This window comes from Phasianus colchicus, chromosome 1, assembly GCF_987193195.1.
Source record: "Phasianus colchicus chromosome 1, bPhaCol1.hap1.1, whole genome shotgun sequence".
Lineage (NCBI taxonomy): Eukaryota > Metazoa > Chordata > Aves > Galliformes > Phasianidae > Phasianus > Phasianus colchicus.
In genome coordinates, this window is record NC_143436.1 from 53,807,684 (window position 1) to 53,828,200 (window position 20,517).

The 20,517-nt window shown below is 44.7% G+C and overlaps 2 protein-coding genes across 6 annotated transcripts in view; one reads left to right on the top strand and one right to left on the bottom strand.

Moving 5' to 3' along the window:
* The window catches only part of SYN3 (synapsin III), a 235,705-nt gene that overhangs the window by 137,191 nt on the left and 77,997 nt on the right, over positions 1 to 20,517 (top strand). The window lies entirely within an intron of this gene.
* LOC149919610 (uncharacterized) lies at positions 626 to 19,376 on the bottom strand. 3 transcript variants are annotated; one of them, XM_090143183.1, is made up of 4 exons: positions 12,700 to 13,290; positions 10,990 to 11,057; positions 1,435 to 1,570; positions 626 to 1,267 (listed from the first exon to the last, which is right to left on the bottom strand). In XM_090143183.1, exons 1-4 carry the CDS (start codon positions 12,790 to 12,792, stop codon positions 1,256 to 1,258), a joined length of 309 nt encoding a protein of 102 aa, XP_089999309.1. In that variant the 5' UTR covers positions 12,793 to 13,290; the 3' UTR covers positions 626 to 1,255. The 3 variants fall into 3 exon arrangements, 1 of the variants encoding a protein (XP_089999309.1); XR_016467913.1 differs by lacking the exon at positions 12,700 to 13,290 and adding exons at positions 17,362 to 17,464; positions 17,993 to 19,376 and having other exon boundaries at positions 1,237 to 1,570; XR_016467909.1 differs by lacking the exon at positions 12,700 to 13,290 and adding an exon at positions 17,362 to 19,376 and having other exon boundaries at positions 1,237 to 1,570.

Here is a 20,517-nt window from a genome sequence, read left to right on the forward strand (position 1 = left end):
GGAAGGAGATTGCCAGCTGCAGGATGCAGACAGCCTTATTATCCTGCAGAGGGGACCGAGGGGTGATTAATCACTGTATCAAACCAGTGTATGTAATGTCAGAGTACTTTCTGTGGGGTTTACAAGATTTAAGCATGTCTAGTTATAAATGATGCTGGTATTAAAGGCCAGGGACCAGCTGTCCTAAATTTCTAGTCAGCTAAGCCTGTAGATTTACAATTCTGCTCCATCTGGGTGAACCACAGTCTGCCTACACCTTTTCTTTAATCATACCACCCCTATAAAATTAAAGCATCCAGTCTCGTGGAAACAGGCTCTCATTTAGGGCAAAGGTATACAAAAGATTGAAGTGGCTATCAAAATAACAAAGCAAACAGCAGAAGTCATAGAATCATAGAATATCCCAAGTTGGAAGGGACCCATAAGGAACATCAAATCCAGTTCCTGGCTCTACAGAAATGTAGGTTCCTCTCCTTGCTGTGACACGGACAGCCTGTGTGACAGATTCACCTCACTGTGCTTCAAATCCCTGTCTGTGTAATTGGCGTAATGGCGATGGAGCTTCATAGCAATGTGTGTTAGTGAATGCAGTGAAAAAAATCAGATGGTGTTGAGGTGATAACAGGTTATACAGGTACACATGAATCAGGACATTAAACAGGATATTAGATGTAGGCATGCTAGTGTCAGAATCATTTGGATTCAAATTACAATATGAGAAACCCCATGCAAAAAGCTCCTTAGGTATTTGGGCTGTCAGCTCCACGTACTAGGACTGAGGTTGAATCTGTCAGATTGGGCTGTCACTTCAATCACACTGAGTGTAAACAAGGAACAATTCCACTGATCTCAGCAGAGAAACACGGAAGAAAAATGAGGTGTGTCTGGCACTTTCGTTTTTTCTTTATTGTTGTTAAAAAGTTTGATATCACCAACATCATGATGCACCTGATCTATCAGCATCTCAGATCAGTACCTGAGAGAAACAGAATTATTCCACAATCTGACACTGGTGTAAATAAGTGAGACTTTGGCCTCCACACAACTAGATTATAATCACATCTCCAGCACCACCTGTCCAAATAGATCCTCTGAGAAGGTTTCTTCATGTCTGTAATAACACCTCTCTGGTGTGTTCCGAGGACTAGCAAGCTGAATACTTTATAACAAGCTTTGAAGATGCTGGGTGTTGCGTAAACACTGAGTGCCTGTAATGCACAGACACGGGACACATCCAGAGGAGATTGAAAAACCCTCACCCTGCTTTCTGCAAAGGGAGAAAGAAGAGGGCTAGAAGTTACTGAGGTTCCTTCCTTCAGGCTTGTTTACATTGGGACTGACTAAGCTCGTTAAAGTAAAACCAAGTTTGTGCTGATTACAGGAACTAGTTAACTTTTCAGATGTAACCCAGCGAAGTAATCTGCAGTTACTTACCGTGCTGAAAAGGAGTGCTGCAGTCTGACCTAGTGGCAAGGCACAGCTGTTGGGAAGGGATGATGCTCTGGTTGTCTGGTGTGTCATGGTGAACCACGGTCTTCTCTGCTGCAATTTGAGAGGTGTGTACCTGTATCTGAACAGGAAGGACTTAGCTCATTTGTCTGCTTTTTTGACACCTAGGTATTCCATTTCAAAGAGTTGAACTTTCCTTTAGTAGTAGGGATGCAGGATACTATGCAATAATAACACTCCAGTGGGACCTGGATATTGTGCAATAATGGTATTTATTTGCCACTTAGCATACACAGAAATGAGAGTGCTTTATCATTGCAAATCACAGGTAAATAGTACTCGGGAAAGCTCAGTCTGGCCCATGGCCTGCTAGGAGGCCTCTGTTAAATCATTTTACCTGCTTATATATTAGTTTCCTCATAAATAGAGCTATTATGTATTATCCTCTGATTGTATCTATTAGATGTTCAATATTAGCCTCTCCGTTTTGAGCTCTATCACTAAAATACACTCTGGAATAGCCAGGAAAGAGTTCTGTTTATTTATTTATATGAGAAAATTTTGTTATGTGGTCAAAGTAACACAAAGTCAATTAAGGAACTGAAAGGAAAACTCATTCGGAGTCCCCACCCCATGCCCTGTCTGTGTGGGAGTAACTGCAGAGGGAAAAACAAAATTAACTAGCATTGGGCTCCTTTGGCTAGACAAAACTTTAAGCCTTATATGGCCATTAAAAACATGGCAAGTAAAGAAGGAGAAAATAAAGACCTTGATCTTCATATGAGAAAATTAGAGTTCACATTTGATTTATGTCACCAAATAAAGAAATCTATGTTATTTCAGTCCACCACCAAGAACACACTGTTGAACACAATTAAGGAACTCTCTGCTTTACTGGGCAGCCACACCACTTCATGCTGTGATCTTGTCGGATCCCACAAGCTAAGCATGACTGGGCTGGGTCAATAGTTGGTGTGAAATTTCCCAGGGAAAGCCATGTCCTGCAGGTGTTGGCTGAGTAAAGTGGCTTTCTTCTCTCAGTCGTGCACGAATGTGTAGAGACAGTGCTAGGGGGCACTGTGCTGCAAGAGATGTTTGTGTCTCATGTAAAGTTTCTTACAGTATCTGAAGAATTCACTCTTCACAAAAAGAGCAATGTTAAGCTGAGTGTCTTGGTTAAGTGTCAGGAGAGAGAATTACATTTGCTTCCATACATACTCATTGAAGAATACATCAAGAGCATAACTGCTAATATCATTTTCCTTCCGCAAGTCCTGTTTGTAGCTGGAAAGGATCAGCCCAGAGCTAGGCATAGAGGCTGAGATAAAGTCACTTTGGGATGGTCCTTCAAGAGGCATAAAGTGTTGATGTAAATGAACTAAAGGCATATTCTCTTCTCTTCTGATCACCTTTCACAATGAGCTGTAAGGGTTTCCAGACACTGGCAGAAAGCTGCTTCTGAACTGACAAAAGCATCTGAATGTAATTAGTACAGAAAGGCTTAATCAAACTACAGGAAATTTGGGCCAAAAAAAAAAAAAAAAAAAGAACAAAGAACAAAATGAACAAACAAACAAAAGAAATAACACTCACTACCACCAACTTAAAAAATCCTGACACATGTAGTGCCCAAAGACAACCCAACTCCTCACGGAGCTCAGCTGGCTTAAACCAAGCAAAGCACAGATTAAGTCAGGAGAGTTCAGCCTGCAGTTCAAACAGTTCTGTCACCTCCATGAACAGTATATTAATTTTAAATGTTACTGAACTGTGGGCATTTTTTTACAGATTGTCTATAGTAACTTGACTAGATCCATGGCTGTAGAGTCCTTCCATCAGCACTCCAAATTGTTTAGCTGCCAAGTTGCTTCATCTTGTCCTGAAAACCTTTTTTGAAGTTAATAACCCTCACATCCTTTACACCAGTTCAGCACCACACCCTGTAGAAGATGTCACTGCACTTCTGCTTTTATATAGCAGGTAGGAAAGGACTTTTTAGACATCTGATGTTCTCTTTGACAGCACACCCACACTATGTCATAGAATTACAGAATCATAGAATGGCTTGGATTGGAAGGGACCTCAAGGATGATCAGGTTCCAACACCTCTGCCATAGGCAGGGCTGCCAAATGCTAGATCAAGTACTAGATCCGATTGTCCAGGCCCCATACAACCTGGCCTTGAAAATGTCCAATGATGAAGCATCCACAGTCTCTCTGGGCAATCTATTCTAGCACCTCACCACTCTCTCAGTAGAAAATTTCCCCCTGACATCTAATCTAAATCTCCCCTCCTTTAGTTTAAAAACATTGCCCCTTGTTCTACCACTATCTATCTGTGTAAAAAGTTGATTTCCCTCCTGTTTATAATCTCCCTTTAAATATTGGAAGGCCACAATGAAGTCTCCCCACACCCTTGTTTCTCCAAGCTAACCAAGTCCAGTCCTTCAGCCTGTCTTCATAGGAGAGGTGCTCCAGCCCTCTGATCATCTTTGTGGCCTTCCTCTGGACCCTCTCCAACATCTCCACATCCTTCTTGAGTTGTAGGTCCCACACCTGCACACAGTAATGCAGACAGTGCCTCACAAAGGCAGAGTAGAGAGAGACAATCATCTCTTCTGATGCGACCCAGGATACTGTTGACCTTCCAGCCTGCAAGTGAACATGACTGGCTCACGTTTTGTTTTTCATCTACCAGGAGCCCTAAGTCCTTCATGGCAGGGCTACTTTCAAGGAATTCTTCCCCCAGTCTGTATACATATCTGGGATTACCTTGACCCAAGTGCAAAACTTTGCACTTTCTATGTTGAACCTCATTAGGTTCACATGGGCCCACCTTTTGAATTTGTCAAGGTCCTTCTGGATGTTATCCCTTCCTTCTGCCCTATCAACTGTACCACTCAGCTTGGTGTCATTAGCAAACTTGCTGAGGGTGCACTTGATCCCATCATCTGCGTCGTTGATGAGGATGTTAAAGAATATCAGTCCAAGACAAACCCCTGGGGGACACTGCTTTTCACCAACTTGGACATAAAGCCATTGACCACAACCCTCTGGCTGCAACTTTCCAACCAATTTCTCATCCACCAAATAGTCCGCCCTTCAAATCTGTATCTTTCCAATTCAGAGATAAGGATGTGGGAGGGAACCATGTCAAAGGCCTTGGTATGTCACAGACAACCCTATGAAATGGTCATACATTGCATTAACAAAAGATGCTCTTGTTTCCTCATTATCTTTTTCAGAATGTCTGTTGTTGGGGGGGGGGGGGGTTCTGACACTTTACTTTGAGAAAGACTTCTTTTTTTTAAATTATCACATTTACCATAATTTGTGTGTAAAAGAGGTTGGAAAAAAAAACTCTGTTAATAACTGTTGTATCAATGGACTTCATCTGCTACTTAAAACAAGATGACTCTTTATTCAAAAATGTCTTTGATTCTATTTATATATATGAAAAAATTTTTATTTGATCTCTTTCTCTGAGGTTGCAGAGGAATTATGTCACCTTCCTGTCTGCAAGCCAGATGCAGGTAACACTATCCCATTCCCAAGCTTTTAATTAGAGATACACCATTAAACTTCCATCAGCTCTAATGGTCCTATGTTGTGTTTAATCCTCATGGATCCTTCGCAGATTGTGCTTGCAGAGATCACCCAGTCTGGGAGCAGAACACAGGCACTGTGTGCCACCAACAGCATCGCATTATAAGGGACTGTTGAATATGAAATCACCCTCTCAGTAATGTGGGGATCCTCCTATCAGGCTGTGATGTGGCATCAGCTGCAGAAAGGTGACCAGGAAATATCTTCTAACAGCCTTATCGAGTTGAAAATGTTTCATGCACATGACTCCGCACTTTGGCCCCAATCCAGGCACGTGTTCAACTTTAAGCACACAAGATGCTCCACTGAAGTCGTTTACATGCACAAAATTAAATATAAGCTTAAGTGCATTTCTGGATTCGGGCCAAAGGGCTCAGTACCATGCAGGGTTCAAGCCAGGAGGCTATGATTAGATGGTCTGACAGAGTCAGGGGCGGGGAACGGAATATGATTTGCTTGGCTCTACCTGCCTATGCCTCATTCCAAAGCAATTAATTTTCTCTCATTTTTGTTTATAATACGTTTTTCCATTTTTCTTGCTTTGCTTTCATGCTGCTGTAGCTATTCCCAAATTGAAGTTTTGTTTTGCTTTTAAACCACTTCGTAACAGCATCAATAGCTTTAAGTGACTGAACAAAGAGATTTCAAATAGATGAGGTGCTTCAAATGGTAATAAGAGCTGGTGTTCACAGAGCTTTGGAGGCTGGCACTGAGAGGAGAGAGCAACTGAAAATCACTTTTCAGTTGTTCCTTTGTATGAACAGTTTTCTGGCTTATGCAATGCACAGTAATTAAAATGACTGAAATGCCTCACATTTTTAAGAGAGCTTTAAGGCAGCTCTGTGGCATTGTGGCTAGCAGAGTTCACGAGCTGTAGATTTGTGACTGTAATCAAGGTTTGACATTTCTATCAGTGTAACTCGAAGAAGACAGTATCTCTGTAGAAGCCTAGGAGGGGAGTTTGAGGAGGAAGGCATAGACACAGAAAAACAGTAACATCTGGTCCCTTCACAGTTGCATGAACACCTATGGAGCAAGCTTTCCTTTCAGTGAAATGGGAGCCTGAAGGTTTGTGTGAATGTCAGAGATCCCATTGCTTTCTTCACTGTAGCCTTATGTCCTGTCCAGCTTCAAGAGTGGAACAGCACTTCCACAACCCTACCTGTCAGTGTAATCTCAAATACTCATCTGCCCCCTCCTGCTGTACGTTTTCATGAGGGAGGGTACTGGCCACTGCAGTTGCTGGATGTATTTGTGGAGGGCCAAATAACTCCCCAGTGTGAGCAAGGCAGACAGGCAAGTCTCTCTGCTCACAACCCCCATTCTTGTGCTGCTTGACAGAGATAATCATAGAATCATAGAATGGCCTGGGTTGAAAAGGACCACAATGATCATTGAGTTTCAACCCCCCTGCTATGTGCAGGGTCACCAACCACCAGACCAAGCTGCCCAGAGCCACATCCAGCCTGACCTTGAATGCTTCCAGGAATGTATAGAGGAAAATCTTGTTGCTTTTCAGTCCCCTTGGGAAGTGACATGGGGAGAAGCCACGACATCCCTCATCTCTCTCAAGGGTTGACCTGGCTGCTGGCAAGGATGAACAGCTATGGAGAAATAGAGGAGCTGAGCCCAGTCTCTCTTGGGATGCAAGGTGACTAGACTGAAGATAGGACGTTTTTGTCATGTTGAGCATCAAGATTCTTCTCCCCTTCCCTCTCTGCCTCTCACCAGCCTTCTGAGGACACTTACTGAACTCCCTCCTCTCTCAGCATAATCTTTCTCCCCTTTTCCTACACATCAGAGACACTACAATACAGTGGTCTCCACAACACCATGTTAAGGTAAGAGACAGAGAAAGATCCCATCAGGAGGCAATGGCCCCATATCTTGTACATTACTTTGTGTGCCAGCTGAGGCTAGCAGAGCTGCGGTCCCTCCACACCCAGTAGGCCAGCCAATCCCTAGGATGTGCCACTGGTTCTAAAGCATGTTGAAATTCTGTGAAATCACTGTATGCATGCATGAAAGTTGAGGGCCAGGGAGCTGGCATTCCTCTTTTTGTTACATTAATGAGCCAGGAGACACTGTCAGGCTATTGGGTCTGAAAGAATGGCCTTTTCTTTACCTGCATAACAGGTGCAGCTGCAGGAAAAGTTTGCTGTCTTTTGCTCTCTTGCATAACCTGCAAAGACTTCCCACAAAAATAAGCCAAATCGCTTCATCCCCATAGTCCAGCTGTTCCCAGATTCTTACTTGAAGTTGCAAACAAAGGTGTTAGTTACAAGGATGGTCTCTAATGATGGGACAGTGTCTCAGCAGGGATCAAAGTCAGCGATTCCTGTTTGGCACGTCACCACGTGAGTGTCAAAAGTGAGAAGTTCCTCCGTGCATAGGTCCCAATGGAGATGACTGCCTCAGGGTAGGACTTTTTAAAATCCAAATTGACTTTTTCAGTGCTTTTGTTCCTGTATTCCCAAATTACCAGTGTATTGTAACTGTAAGCAACAGCTTCATTTACAACACATCTCTCCCACACAAACTTACTGTCCAAGGCACAAGAAGCTGGGGGTTTCTGATGTGAAATTTCAAGGACAGAACTATTTCTTCTATAGAGCAAAAGGCAGCACTTCTGTTTCCTCACTGTTCTGGAATTTTTCTCCATAACTCTTGGCACACAGTGTGAGACAAAAGATGAGGAGATGGTAGGTCTGCAGCCGGGAATGAGGAGGATTCTGTCATTTGTTTATTGTCTTATTCTTCCTGAGTGACGAATAACGCACTCATCAAAGGACTCTTTCAGATCTGCAGTCTGAGTTCCACACCTCATGTATTAATGCTGGCAGTGAAAAGATCAGTGTTTGATTTAGTGCAGTGTGAAAACAGTATTCTTTCTCCACTGAAGAAAGCAAGAGAAGTCTACCATCCTCGTTCCCCTTTATGCAAAGGGCTTGAGCAATCCCTCGGTTGTGCTTTCCTCTGTTCATGCAGGAAAGCACCTTAGTTTTCATTGTGACTGGTAATGGGCATTGTGCAGTAAGAGTTAATCTGTAACCAGATGCAGCACAACTGGAGGTGAAGCCAAGAAAGAGGAACAGAGCAAACTTCCTCTGTTTTTCCTTCGCACTGAATGAAAGTACCTTTACCAGGAACCACGGAACTAGGATTACAATATTTTGCTTTAATAGCAGAAGCTCAAAGAAACAGTGTTCTATACTTGCAGAGTTCAACTCCTAATTTTAACTCAGTTTGTAGCAAGAGCAACAGGTAGCGGAGAGCACTGGGTGCGGAGTGTTCTTTGAATGGGAAGCACATAGTATGGTTGAATGTTCTTTTACCCCACTGGTACTGCCCAGAAAAAAGGACTTCAAATGTGTATCAGAAGCAGCAGTGACAACTACCCAGAGCTGGCAGGAATCATAGAATCATAGAATCACAGAATCATATGGCCTGGGTTGAAAAGGACCACAATGATCATCTAGTTTCAACCCCCCTGCCATAGAGGGTCTTCAACCACTAGACCAGGCTACCCAGAGCCACATCCAGCCTGGGAATGAAGCAGGAATGTGTTGAATTCATATATAGATTCCACAGCAGGAGCAAAGCTATCAAGGTGCCACAGCTTGAACATGTGCCCTGAGCAAGAAAATACCTCTCTGTACCTCTGCTCTACCAAACCTTGAGCAGAGTGTTGGCCAGGAGTGCAGTGTTAAACCAAGTGCCTGGCTGTGGGAGCCTGGGCTGTTCCAGTTCATTGGTTCATCAGAAGTGCTACAAGGCTGGAGAGATACTGAACATTTTTGGTGGTTGCGGATGTCACCTCTGACCTCCACTCTCCTCTCCTTTCCTCTCATCCTCCCTAATGCCTCACAGCTCCCATTCTTCCTTCTCCCAGTATCTGTAGCAATGGTTTGAAGCAATGCTTAAAGCTCTCCCTAGACACCTAGCTGAGGATTGGGAAGAAAGGGCTCTCGGTGTAAAGTTTTGCAATGCACAGGGGGGATCTACAGAGAGATCTACTCATGAGATAACCCACAGAAAACAGCAGTCTGAGCAGTAAGAGGTCCTACCAACAGAGAAGTGGCTCTCCATCAATCTTATCCTAGCACTAGAAAGTATGAAAATTAGATTGACAAGCATTTTAGGCTTTTTCATTTAAGCTGTCTTCATGTTACATAGATTTCAACCAAGCATTCTTTAACTGAAATCTTGCTCCAGTTCAAGGTCAGCAGAACCACCACCTTGGTGAGTGGAAAGGGGAAGGAGGGATTGGAGGTCTTACTAGCACAGATAAATCCTTACTACGGTCAGAATATAAGGCACCAGTCTGATATCCCGTATCTCACAGCATAGCTATAGGGATATCTTCCAAAGGCATTGCAATTCTCTCTCACTATTCAGATAAAATTATTTATTGCAGCATCAAAAAAAAGCAGACCTGCCTCACAGAGGAGGAAGGAACAGGCTAGAAAGGGAAATCTTTACTTCATTTGAAATTGCTTGCCCCATCCGGAATAAATCTTCACAGTGAAAATCATATATAATTGTGACTTAGCCTAAGGGGGCTAGTATAGCATTAGCTTACAGCACGACTGTAAGCAAATAGCACCACAGAGAGTTGGCTGGAGGAAGTAAAATCTTATTCCCAGTGAATACAAGAGCTTTTCCTTCTCCTTACTGCAGAGACAGAACCTAGCTCCTCAAATTAGACAATATCTCCAACTCCCCTAAGGTGTTTCCACAAATATCAACGCAATTAAATAGTTTTTACTTCCTTGAAACTATAGTCTGAAGGCTACATAGCCATTCAGCTTTATTTTGAGAAAAGTCTTCTGAGAATAAGAAATTGAAGGAGGGAGAAACTGGTGCTGTAAAACTCTTATTCCATCAGGCATTAGTGAGAAGGAGGAGGGAGAGCAGCAGTAAAGGCATGCCTATGGCTGCACGGAAGGGAAAGTTCTCAAAGGATTCCTTTAATCAGATTCTGCAGAAGATAGGCTCACTCTGTAATTCACTCTATGTCTTATTCAAAGGCCATATGCTCTGGTCATGTGGAGATTTACAGTCTCCAATTTACTGGCCTCAGAGAATCTAAAAGAATTATGCAAGAAATCATGTTCTGTGATAACTGAGGCTTCACAAGCCATGCTTTCGAAAGACTGCTTCCAGCTCAAGACCCCTCGAGGGTTTTGTAGCCCTTTCAGGGAAGAGAGTAGAGGAGAAAAAGGGGGAGCTGATAACCATTGCCATATGTGAGAAGCATCCCTGTCTGCACGTGGGTGTGATGTTCATGTTATCATAGAGGCTGAGCTCCAAATAGGCCCCCATTTCCTGTTTCCAGTCAGCAACTTACTGCTGGAGCAGGAATCCCATGTCACACTGTACTGAATTTACAAAAGAGGAAAACGATGGCCAGTGGAGAGGGAAAGGGTGGGGGAAATCCTCTAAAATAACAGGGATGCGAGCCAGAAGTTCTGAGAGGCAGCAGAATAAGTGGGAGTTTAGAAAACAACCATTTTCTTTCTTTCACTAGCGTTCCTTAGAGAATTAAGCACTCCAGTTCTCAGAGTTAATTTTAGCTATTTGTGGTTGGCCTGTTCCTAATGTCTCTTTCTTATCTCTCACACATATTGAACCTTGGGATACTCTCTGTGGGCTGACAGATGACGTGAAAACCTCTAATCTGCAGGTCAAATATCAAAAATGAAGTGGGATCAGGAAATTGGAAGCACAATTTGTTTTTTTCCAAATAAGGGAGATATATTCATATTAGAAGTTCTTAGCATACCAAGTTTGTGGGTTTTTTTTTAAAGAAGTGTATGAGAAGAATGACTTATTCTTGAAATTTTTATGGTAACCACCAAAGATGTTATCATCCCATGGACATCCCATGGCCTTTTCTATGCAGACTATGCCAGATATGCATTTATTACTTACACGCTCTTCTCCAGGAAAACCGAAACCACACTGTCCCAAGATTCAGATGCAACAGGCGGAGTAAGTCTCTGCAAAAGGGCACAGAGTACACATTAGAGAGGGTTCACAATGAACACAGTGACAATAAAGCTGCAGTGCCAGGGATTAACAAGCTTGCTGGATGTGGTATTCATACTGTATGTGTGTGATGTTAACAGAAATCTGAGCCTGTACCTGTTTTACACTCCTGTGCTCATGTGCTGCCAGTGTTTTATGGTTCACCACATTTGCCCTACAGCTTGTGATGAATCTGACGACCAGAGGCACCACAGGATGCAGACGTAAGTTAAAAGGTTTGAGATGATGTCTCCCATCTCAGCCAATGTTTCCCATAAACTTGAGCAACAAGTGGGTCTGTTACTTCCCCTGAATCTTCCATCCTTTACCAACAGAAATCTGTGGAGGATGCTTTACTCTTTATATGCTCTGAGTGATATATGTGTGGTATTGAGAACAGTAAAAAGGCATATAGTCCCCTAAGGAATCTGGAAGAGAAGCTGGCTGTATAACAAAAGTAAGTTCAGGGCTAAGAAATCAGCTCAAAACCCTTATTGTCAGTTGATAAGATTTAAGGGTTTGAGTCAGGCGAGTAATATGAAGGTCTCTCATATAAAAGACCTTGGCTCTGAGAAGCTGTCTAGGAGAAGGTAGTTGCTATTCCCCTCCAGAGCAGAAGAGCAGTAGTCCCTGAGTTGACAGAGGGGAGATTTCTGTTATTAATTGGGCAGACTGCCCTGGTTTTGATTTGGACCAGAAACAAAATACTGACTAGGACATCTTGGAGAAGGCTGCCTGTAGCTCTCTGTGCTGGCTAGCAGGACATGGTCTGTCTGCATAAAAAACAAGCCTAGTGACTTGCCAATGTCTCTTTTCCATGCACTGCAGGTATTTCTCTAGGTGAGGTTATGCTACTCAGGGAGTATTTTCCACTATACAGAGATGCAGCAGGACTCTGACAGCTGTAGCCAGCGCTGCTGGCAGCAGAGACACAGTACAGCTAAGCTTTTTGGAGAAGTCTGGCAGTGAACAGAGCACATGTGGGGGCACAGGAGGCATCCCAGGTTGACTCTGGCTTCCCACAGATTTCCTGGAAGATCTACAGATGTCTGAATATCCTCTTCATTTTTTAAGAGCAAAGTTGGCAGCTTGTTTCAGTTTCAGAAGGAGAGGCTGTTAGGGACTGACCTGCTGGATAGAAAGATCTGTGGAGAAGGATCTGGGTGTCCTGGTGGGCAACAGGTTGGCCGTGAGCCAGCAGTGTGCCCTTGATACCCCAGAATGCATTACAAAAAGCGTGTCCAGCAGGTTGAGGAAGGTGATCCTCCTCCTCTGCTCTGCCCTGCTGAGTCATCTGGAGTGGTGTGTCCAGGTCTGGGCTCCCTGGTTCAAGAAAGACAGGGAACTTCTAGAGAGAGCCCAGTGGAGGGCCACCAAGATGGTGAGGGGCCTGGAGCATCTTCCTCATGAGGAATAGTGGAGAGTTCTGGGACTGTTCAGCCTGGAGAGTAGAAGGCTGAGGGGATATCTTATCAATGCTTATAGATATCTAATGGAGGTGTGTCAAGTGGATGGGGCCACGCTCCATCTTCTTGGTGGTGCTCAGCGACAGAACGAGGGGCAGCAGACACTGGAACAGAGGAAGTTCCAGCGGAATATGAGAAAGAACTTTACCTTGAGAGTGACAGAGCACAGGAACAGGCTGCCCAGAGAAGCTGTGGAGTCTCCTTCTTTGGAGATGTTCAAAACCCATCTGGATGCTCTCATGTGTAACCTACTGTAGGGAACCCGATTTAGCAGGGGGATGATCTCCAGAAGTCTCTTCCAGCTCTAACAATTCTGTGATTTTGTGATTCTGTATGCCCTGTCCAAACCAAAGGTATGAATAGTGGGGAGCGCCCTTCCATAAACCATATACAGGTTTTCCTAATAATCCCTGGACAGATGGACAGTCATGTGAGTCCTTGAAACTCTATCCACTTTGGAGCAGCCCCGGGTGTGGTGCAGTGGATGTGGCCAGATACATGTGCTGCCCTTTACAGACAAGCCCTCTGTCCTGCAAAGACTGAATATCAACAAATTTTTTCCTGTGGGGACTTCTAGCTCTGCCTAAGCCAGCTGTAAATTCCTTTGAGGCTAAAGACTAAGAAAACTGGAATCCTGGGAGGACCTTGGTACAGTCCCAAAACCATTTCCACTGAACCTTCCCAAAAATATGGTTTCTCTGACCCAGGAATGCAAGCTCTGTAACAATGGCAAAGCTGAAGTCCTAGACCGTTGGCATTAACTAGTATTAGCTCATTATTTCTGTGCACTCTGTCTGCCTCAGCTAATATGAAAATCATTCATGTGATTTTGAGATATGTCTCCCTCTGGGAGATAGACTTATTGTTCTGCTTTTGTGCAGCACCTGGCATGAAGGGGTTGCTATTTTTTGAGTGAGGTTCTACCTCCACATAAACAAATAACAAAGCTTGTGGGACCCTTGGCTTCTCTGTTTATTGCTTTCTTCTTGAGTTAGTTATTTTGATGTGAGTAATTATAAAGCATCTGAGTTAGCATAGTAAAGCTAACAGCTGTTTCAGCAAGGAAATGGCTGAAAAGGGGTGACAGGAGGAATAGAAGCCACGAACTGATGTGGAATGGCCGAACCAATCAGAATCTGCATATGCAGAGAGTTCCTCAGTAAGTTTCAGCAAAGCTGAAAGAAAACTACATTTGCTCTAGGGTAGGTGAAGGCACAATCCTTCAAACCCAGGAAAGCCAGCCAGCCTGACCACAGGACCAGCTGCTGCCTCACTTTCCAGACCTCCAATTTTTGTGCTCTGTTCCCCACTACCTCTGTCCTCATATGGGAGTGGTGCCCACAAGTTGTCACCCTCTGCATGAACCAGTTGAAAAGTTTGACTTCCCTTTTGTGGCAGGTTTCCTGCACATATTTTTTATGTTTCCTTCCTCAGTACACTTTCTTTTCTAAACATTTGCAGATCTCTCCCTTTACATACAGAGATTCTGAGAGGGTTGTACCACCTCTTGAAGGGAATGCATTCTCCAAAAGCCTTCCCCATGATGCCATGGCCCCTTTGTCAACACTCTCCTCTCCAAGGAAGCAGAACACAATCCAAGCCTCCCTCCCCTGCCTGTGGTGTCTTCAAATCAGCAAACTCTACAGCAAGCACCCTTTCAGAATAGCCACCAGCATGCAGGGAAGGGCATGTCAGGGGTGGGAAGGAAGAGTGGCTACACCACATTGTGTTCCAGGCACATTTTGTTGGCCTGATGCTCCCCAAGGGACTGTTAGATGCTGGTGTGTGTATATGCAGCTTCTGGGCTACTTGCATTCACGCTGCTGGTGGAGTTAAGGCAAAATGAGGCAGCTGAAGCTGGCTCTGAGGATCTTTCTTATTTCTCTCTGCTCGTCAGCAAAGCCTGAGCAGAGCAGAATACCTAGCCCCACATCACACCATACACACCACCAACTTCTCTGCCTCCTCTTCCCACCTGTCGTAGGAGCAGGGTGGGTATTTCAGTGAAATCTTCCCCCCAGGGTAGGAAAATAGATGAGGAACAGTCAAATGGTGTGCTATACTCTCACACTTCCTTGTGCCCTAGGCTAGACCCATAGACTCACACGCATGACCTTACATAGACAAGCTCACATGAAATACTAAAGCACTAAAGGGGGGAAGGCTGTCAGGCCTGATTCCAGCTCCAGAACAGCCCTCTAATAGGACTAGACTTCTTATATTTAATTATTTTTTTTCCCAAAAGAGAGGATGGTCAACACCGCTACTAAACTCACCTCCACCCCCAAGCAGCTCTTTTGCCAAAGGGTGGAGAAGCAGACCTCCTGATTGAGGGTGGAGCAGTTTGAAGGAGAGGAAAGCAGTGACTTCACTGTATATTAAGTAACAGCAGAACAGGCTGTGCGTCATTCTGAAAAACAAGATTTTGGGTGGGGGCAAAGGCTCTCTGCAGCATCTTGCACATGAAGCCTTCCCCTTTGTGGGAAATAGGCAGAACATGCTGTTCTTAATGGGGGAGCTCAGAAAGCTGTAGATGCAGTAGGTTAGACACCTTATGATCTCATTTAAGGAGATCCAACAAGAGTAGCAATGAAAAGGACACTTAATGGCATAGGTGAGTTTGCTCTAGACTTTCTTCCAGCATAGATAGAGGAGCATGGCAGTAGATCAAGTCCATGTGAATGGAACAGCATGGGAATAGATTCAAGTCCATCCAAATAAAATGCAAGTGAATGAGTTGGCTGGATGCAGTAGTGTGTCCAGCCTTCAGTAGGACAAGGCAGGGCAGGGCAGCACTAGGGTTAGCTGTCTGCTTGCCGTGGGAGCTGGTCAGCCTTGGCACAAGCACCAGTACTGCTACAGCTCAAAACACCCTGCAGTCCCCTCCTACTCATCTCTGTAAGGGTTTTGAAATTCCCAGAGTGTTTCTAGCTTGTGCCTTCCTTGCTTCCTACACATTAACTACTATGCAAATGGGGCAGAGCTGGTTGTTTTGATTCTAGCGAAGCCTCCTGCCCTGGACAGGGAGTTCTGTTCAACAGCGCTGAGCTCCCACAAAAGTGTACTCAGGGGAGTTGGAAATTCAGGGGGATTGGAGATTCAGGATCCTTGAGGTCCCTTCCAACCTGGGCCATTCTGTGATTCTGTGATTCTGTGTACAGCAGTCAGCATCTGTGGGAGCAGAGGGCACTGGGCTGCGAGTGCAAATACCAAACAGGGTGATGACAAAGTAGATAACAGAGTCCTTCACACAGCCTCTTCTCAATCCTGTGCTAGTGGACAGGTATTGCAAGAGGCTGGATGTCCCTTCCCTCTCCCAACCCCCCCACTCCAGTAATCCTCTCCTTGCAGCTGAGTCCTGCAGGGCTATAGGGCAAGCTCAGGCCAGTCTGTACCTGCATCCCCTGTGCCAGGATCCAGCAGGCTTCTGTTCATCCTAATTATGACTGAAGGAGTCTCTCAGGCTTAAGGGCACTCTGATATATTAGAGCGCATTTCAAGCTGTTTTCACCTTAGCAAGAGTTAAAAGCAGTCTTAAGACTCCAAAGAGGGCACATGTAACACATTTTTACACTGCTTATACTGTTTGTACTGGTCTAGGAGCACAGTCCTGAGAGAGGCAGTCAGAACAGAAGCTTTTTCACAGGTGGCCATGGGCTGGCTGAAAAAAGCTTCCTGCTGGCTCTGGGTAATGTTTACGGCATCACAGCATACCTCTGGCCCCATTTGCAGGGGGAACAAAACAGCAACCACTTCCTTCCTCAGTCTTCCTAGGTGAAACTCAAAACACTCAGAACGCTATCCTCCAGGGATAAGACAATGTCACGGGGACATGGCTCACCTAATATTTCTCCAGCTAGCTCAGGTAACAGAGTGCAGTGCCTTGGTGCTGGTATGTGATTTTCCTGCTGGATATTTACCCAGGAACTCATCAGGGCTCTTTTGACCTATACTTAAGTCCAGGCTACAGAATTTTGACTTGTGCTGTTGAGTTTGCTCTTCAGGATGTCCTGGCCACCTTTGTACCCCATATCCCCAGAGGTTTTGTTTGGTCAGTATCCCCTGGGGAGAAAACATTCATGTGACTTCATGTGCAGAACACTGTGTTTTCCCAATAGACATCACTGTCTGGTCTACAGCATGAATATCCAACAGTACAGTGAATATATGGAATAAAATCAAGCAAGATGTTATGAGTTGGAGCTAGACAGGCAGAGAGGAACCGGATGATGTTCAGCCAGGGAAGGTTCAAAGTTCTACACGTGGAGAGGAATGATCGCATGTAACAGTACAGGTGAAGGGCTGACCTGCTGGAAGGGAGCTCTGTGAAGAAGGACCTGGGTGTCCTGGTGGGCAACAGGTTGTCCACGAGCCAGCAGTGTGCCCTTGTGACCCAGAAGGCCAGTGGCATCCTGGGGTGAATTACAAAGAGCACAGCCAGCAAGTCGAAGGTGATCCTCCTCCTCTGCTCTGCCCTGCTGAGGCCACACCTGGAGAGCTGTGTCCAGGTCTAGGCTCCCCGGTTCAAGAAAGACAGGGAACATCTAGAGAGAGCCCAGTGGAGGGACACTGAGATGGTGAGGGGCCTAGAGCATCTTCCTCACAAGGAAAGACTGAAAGCCCTGGGACTGTTCAGCCTGGAGAAGAGAAGGCTGAGGGAAGGTCTTATCAGTGCTAATATCTAATGGAGGCGTGTTAAGTGGATGGGGCCGCACTCCATCTTCTTGGTGGTGCTCAGCGACAGGACAAGGAGCAACAAACTGACAGTGAAGCAGTCGAAGTTCCATAGAAACATGAGAAAGAACTTTACCTTGAGGGTGACAGAGCACAGGAACAGGCTGCCCAGAGAGGCTGTAGAGTCTCCTTCTCTGGAGATGTTCAAAACCCGTCTGGATGCTTTCCTGTGTAACCTACTGTAGGAAACCTGATTTAGCAGGGGGATGATCTCCAGAAGTCCCTTCTAAGCCCTGTGATACCATGATTTGATATCTGGCTCCTACACACCTTCACATACTGATACCAACACATGGTAAGCATGCCTCAGATGCAGAGAAGAACTCAAACTCTGCTTAGCAAAGGTGTAAAAAATTGCTAGACTGTTAGATGTTCAGGCCCTTTACCTATCTCTTTTAGTTGTATATAAAAACCGAACCCCCATTTTTGTGGTACCAAGGGAAGAAATGAAGGAAGCAAGAAGTGAATTCTTTCATCCAAACCTTGACAGAGGCAGAGTTCAGTTTCTAAGGGTCACTAATAACCAGAATTTTGTGTTCCCACTCCCCACCTGACAAAATTAAACAGCATTCACAGAACTCTGCTTCCTTGCCACAAATCATAAATGGTTTAACAGAACGGCACTGAAGAAAAATGAGAAAAAGACAAAGGAGCATATACAAAATAACTGGTATGGATACCCATTCCTATAGCACAGGGGTACTTACCAAAGCCATCTCTCATTGTCTTCTGAAGTGTCACTACAGCAGACTATTGCTCCTCTCAGATCTGGAAACTCTCTGCACAGCTGACAGTTTGGGGCCCCCACCACTCAGCTACTGGGCAGCAGATGGTTCTTCTGAGCTGCAGCTAAGCTGTAGTGGGAGCCACTGACTGATCTCTGCAGCTTGCTGCTTTATATAGCTGTTCTGGCTCCACTAGCTGTTCCTCTTGTTGGCTCCAGCTAAGCATGTCCCATCACTTGCAGTTCCTGCTAACTGCTCCTCATCCTCACTGAGTCCTGGATTTTGGCTGCTTAAAAATAAGTTCTTCAACAAACTTTGCTGGCCCTTTACTGTGCAGTATTTCTACCTCTCAAGACTGCAAACAATTGCTTGAAGCTAATGATGGTCACCTATGATGAGCACAGCTTATTCCAGCTTTTCACACTTACTGAAAATTGTATTATCCACATTTTTATGGTGAAATTATTATTGTTTTCTCATACAAATCTTCTCACATATAGTGACCTGTAAAAATCAAAATGTATGGGTATTAGGTCTGCCTCTAGGCTCTTTCAGCTCCTTTTATTCAGAGAGAAAGCCAGCAGAGCAATCCTCCTCTTCCAGCTCTCCACCTCTCTGAGCAGCCCAAAGACAGATAAAAGAAAGGATGGTATTCAAAGTCAGTTCTTTGCATCTTGCAGTCAGCTTAAGCATCTCAATAGGATTCACCAAAAAAATAATAATTATCTCATATAAGCCTCAAGACAACTTAAGATCTTACTGTTGTTTCTGTGCCACGGATGAGTGAACTCAGACAGGCTAAGAGATGCCAAGGAGTTTGTGATCCATTCCCAAACTTTTCTGCTCTTCCCTGTTTTCTTAGAGCAAGCAACATCCCCTCTAGACTAGGGCATTGCATTAGTAACACTAATGACGGGATGTATCATCCCTGCATGCTGAGCATGATTCACAAAGTCAATATGGCCCCAGCAGCTGAGAAGAACAATGCTCTCAGTTACTCCTTTTGGCTACACCATCACCGGAGCCTAGCACAAGGGCAGTGATGTCATGTCCATAGGCTTAATGTGTGAGTAACATATACAATGCTATAAGCTCTCTGTGATCTATTACTTCCACATTAATACAGCTTAGGGCATACATACACAATCAGTTGCCAGAGCCAAGAATAAGTCATTTGGAAGAGATTATTTTATTTTAGGCTTTTAACAGGAATAATTCTCAGTCCCAACAGGCTAATTCTGGAAAGGGAGTACCTAGCTAAACGTGGAGCTATATAATTTAGCCAAGACCTCAGCATTAAAGACAAAAGTTTGGAATGTAGAAATGGGCAGACCAGAATCCCACTGAGAAATAGCTCACATTTTTTTCTGAGAATTAGCCATTGTTGTAAGTATTTACATAAAAATAAGGGGAAAAAAAAAAAAAAAAGATTAAGAAAAAGCTCTGAAGCAAAGAAAGAAAGTATTCCCAGCCATTTTCAAGAAAATGACTTTGGAGCCTTTGCGTGCACTTGTGTTTGAACAAAGCTTTTCTCCATTTAGCCTTTGAGTGGAAGGAGGGCGTTATTCTTTCCTTTTAAAGATGTATTATGTGTATTCAATGCCAAAAGAATCAGCACAGGAGGGGGCTCAGGAGCTAAGTATAGCGACATTGCAACCGGAGGCCAGTCCATGGGTCAGGCAGACGAGTTTGTACTGTCTATAAACTCTATGGTGCATGTGCTGATAACCTCAGCTATGGAGCTCATGGTAAGCTATTAGCCAGCCTTGGGACCGGGCAGGCCGCGCACCCTGAGCTTTGGGCTGTCCCAGCTACACTGCTGGTGGCATCTCTCTCAGGTAGCCCCAAGTCAGCATCCAGCTGCTTTTTGCTTTCACTGTGGATAGATGCCTCAGGGCGACTCTTCCTGACTTAAAAAACCCTTCCTTAATGCACTGCCAGGTGGCTTGCAGAACCTCAGATGACAAGGCCTGCCTGTATTCTCTGTTTTTGACCCTTTCCATCATTTGTTGGGTTAAGCCAGGATTCCTCTGGCCAGCGAAACAGGGGAAGCCCTGAGAATGCATAACGCGAAATCTTATCTTAAGGAGAAAAAAACAGAGGCTTGTGTGTAGAGGCTCGTTGAACTGCACATTCCTGTAATAGTTTCCCAACGGTGTGTACTGATGGGACAGTCACAGGTTTTGCTGTGCGTTCCCAACAGGCTGGAAGCTTTATCTCCTGGGCAGGCTGGGGCTGGAGCACTGCCAGCCTCCCCAGGGATGGCTTTGGCCCTGTAGATGCCTGTGCCTCCGCAGTGGGCTGTGGATTGGCGGAAGCTGGTGCAAAGCTGCCTGTCCGATTAAATTTGTTGTTCTGCAAAAGGATTTAGCTTTGTTTGCCGGTTATTACCAAGAAAAAATCCTAAGCTGCTGCTTTACCCTGTGTTAAACTTTTCAGGGAGTGAAAGAAGCTGGCTGTTTTCCCTCAAAGTTGTAAACGAGGAGGAGAAAGCTAAGAGAAGGAAC

Excerpts from the sequence above, each read along its gene's own strand:
- LOC149919610 (XM_090143183.1), bottom strand. The coding sequence starts at position 12,792 with ATGAGAGCATCCAGATGGGTTTTGAACATCTCCAAAGAAGGAGACTCC. Across the intron at positions 11,058-12,699 it reads TGTGCTCTGTCACTCTCAAG|AGACTTACTCCGCCTGTTGC; the intron begins GTAAAGTTCTTT and ends GCCCTTTTGCAG. Across the intron at positions 1,571-10,989 it reads GTTTTCCTGGAGAAGAGCGT|ATACAGGTACACACCTCTCA; the intron begins GTAAGTAATAAA and ends CTTCCTGTTCAG.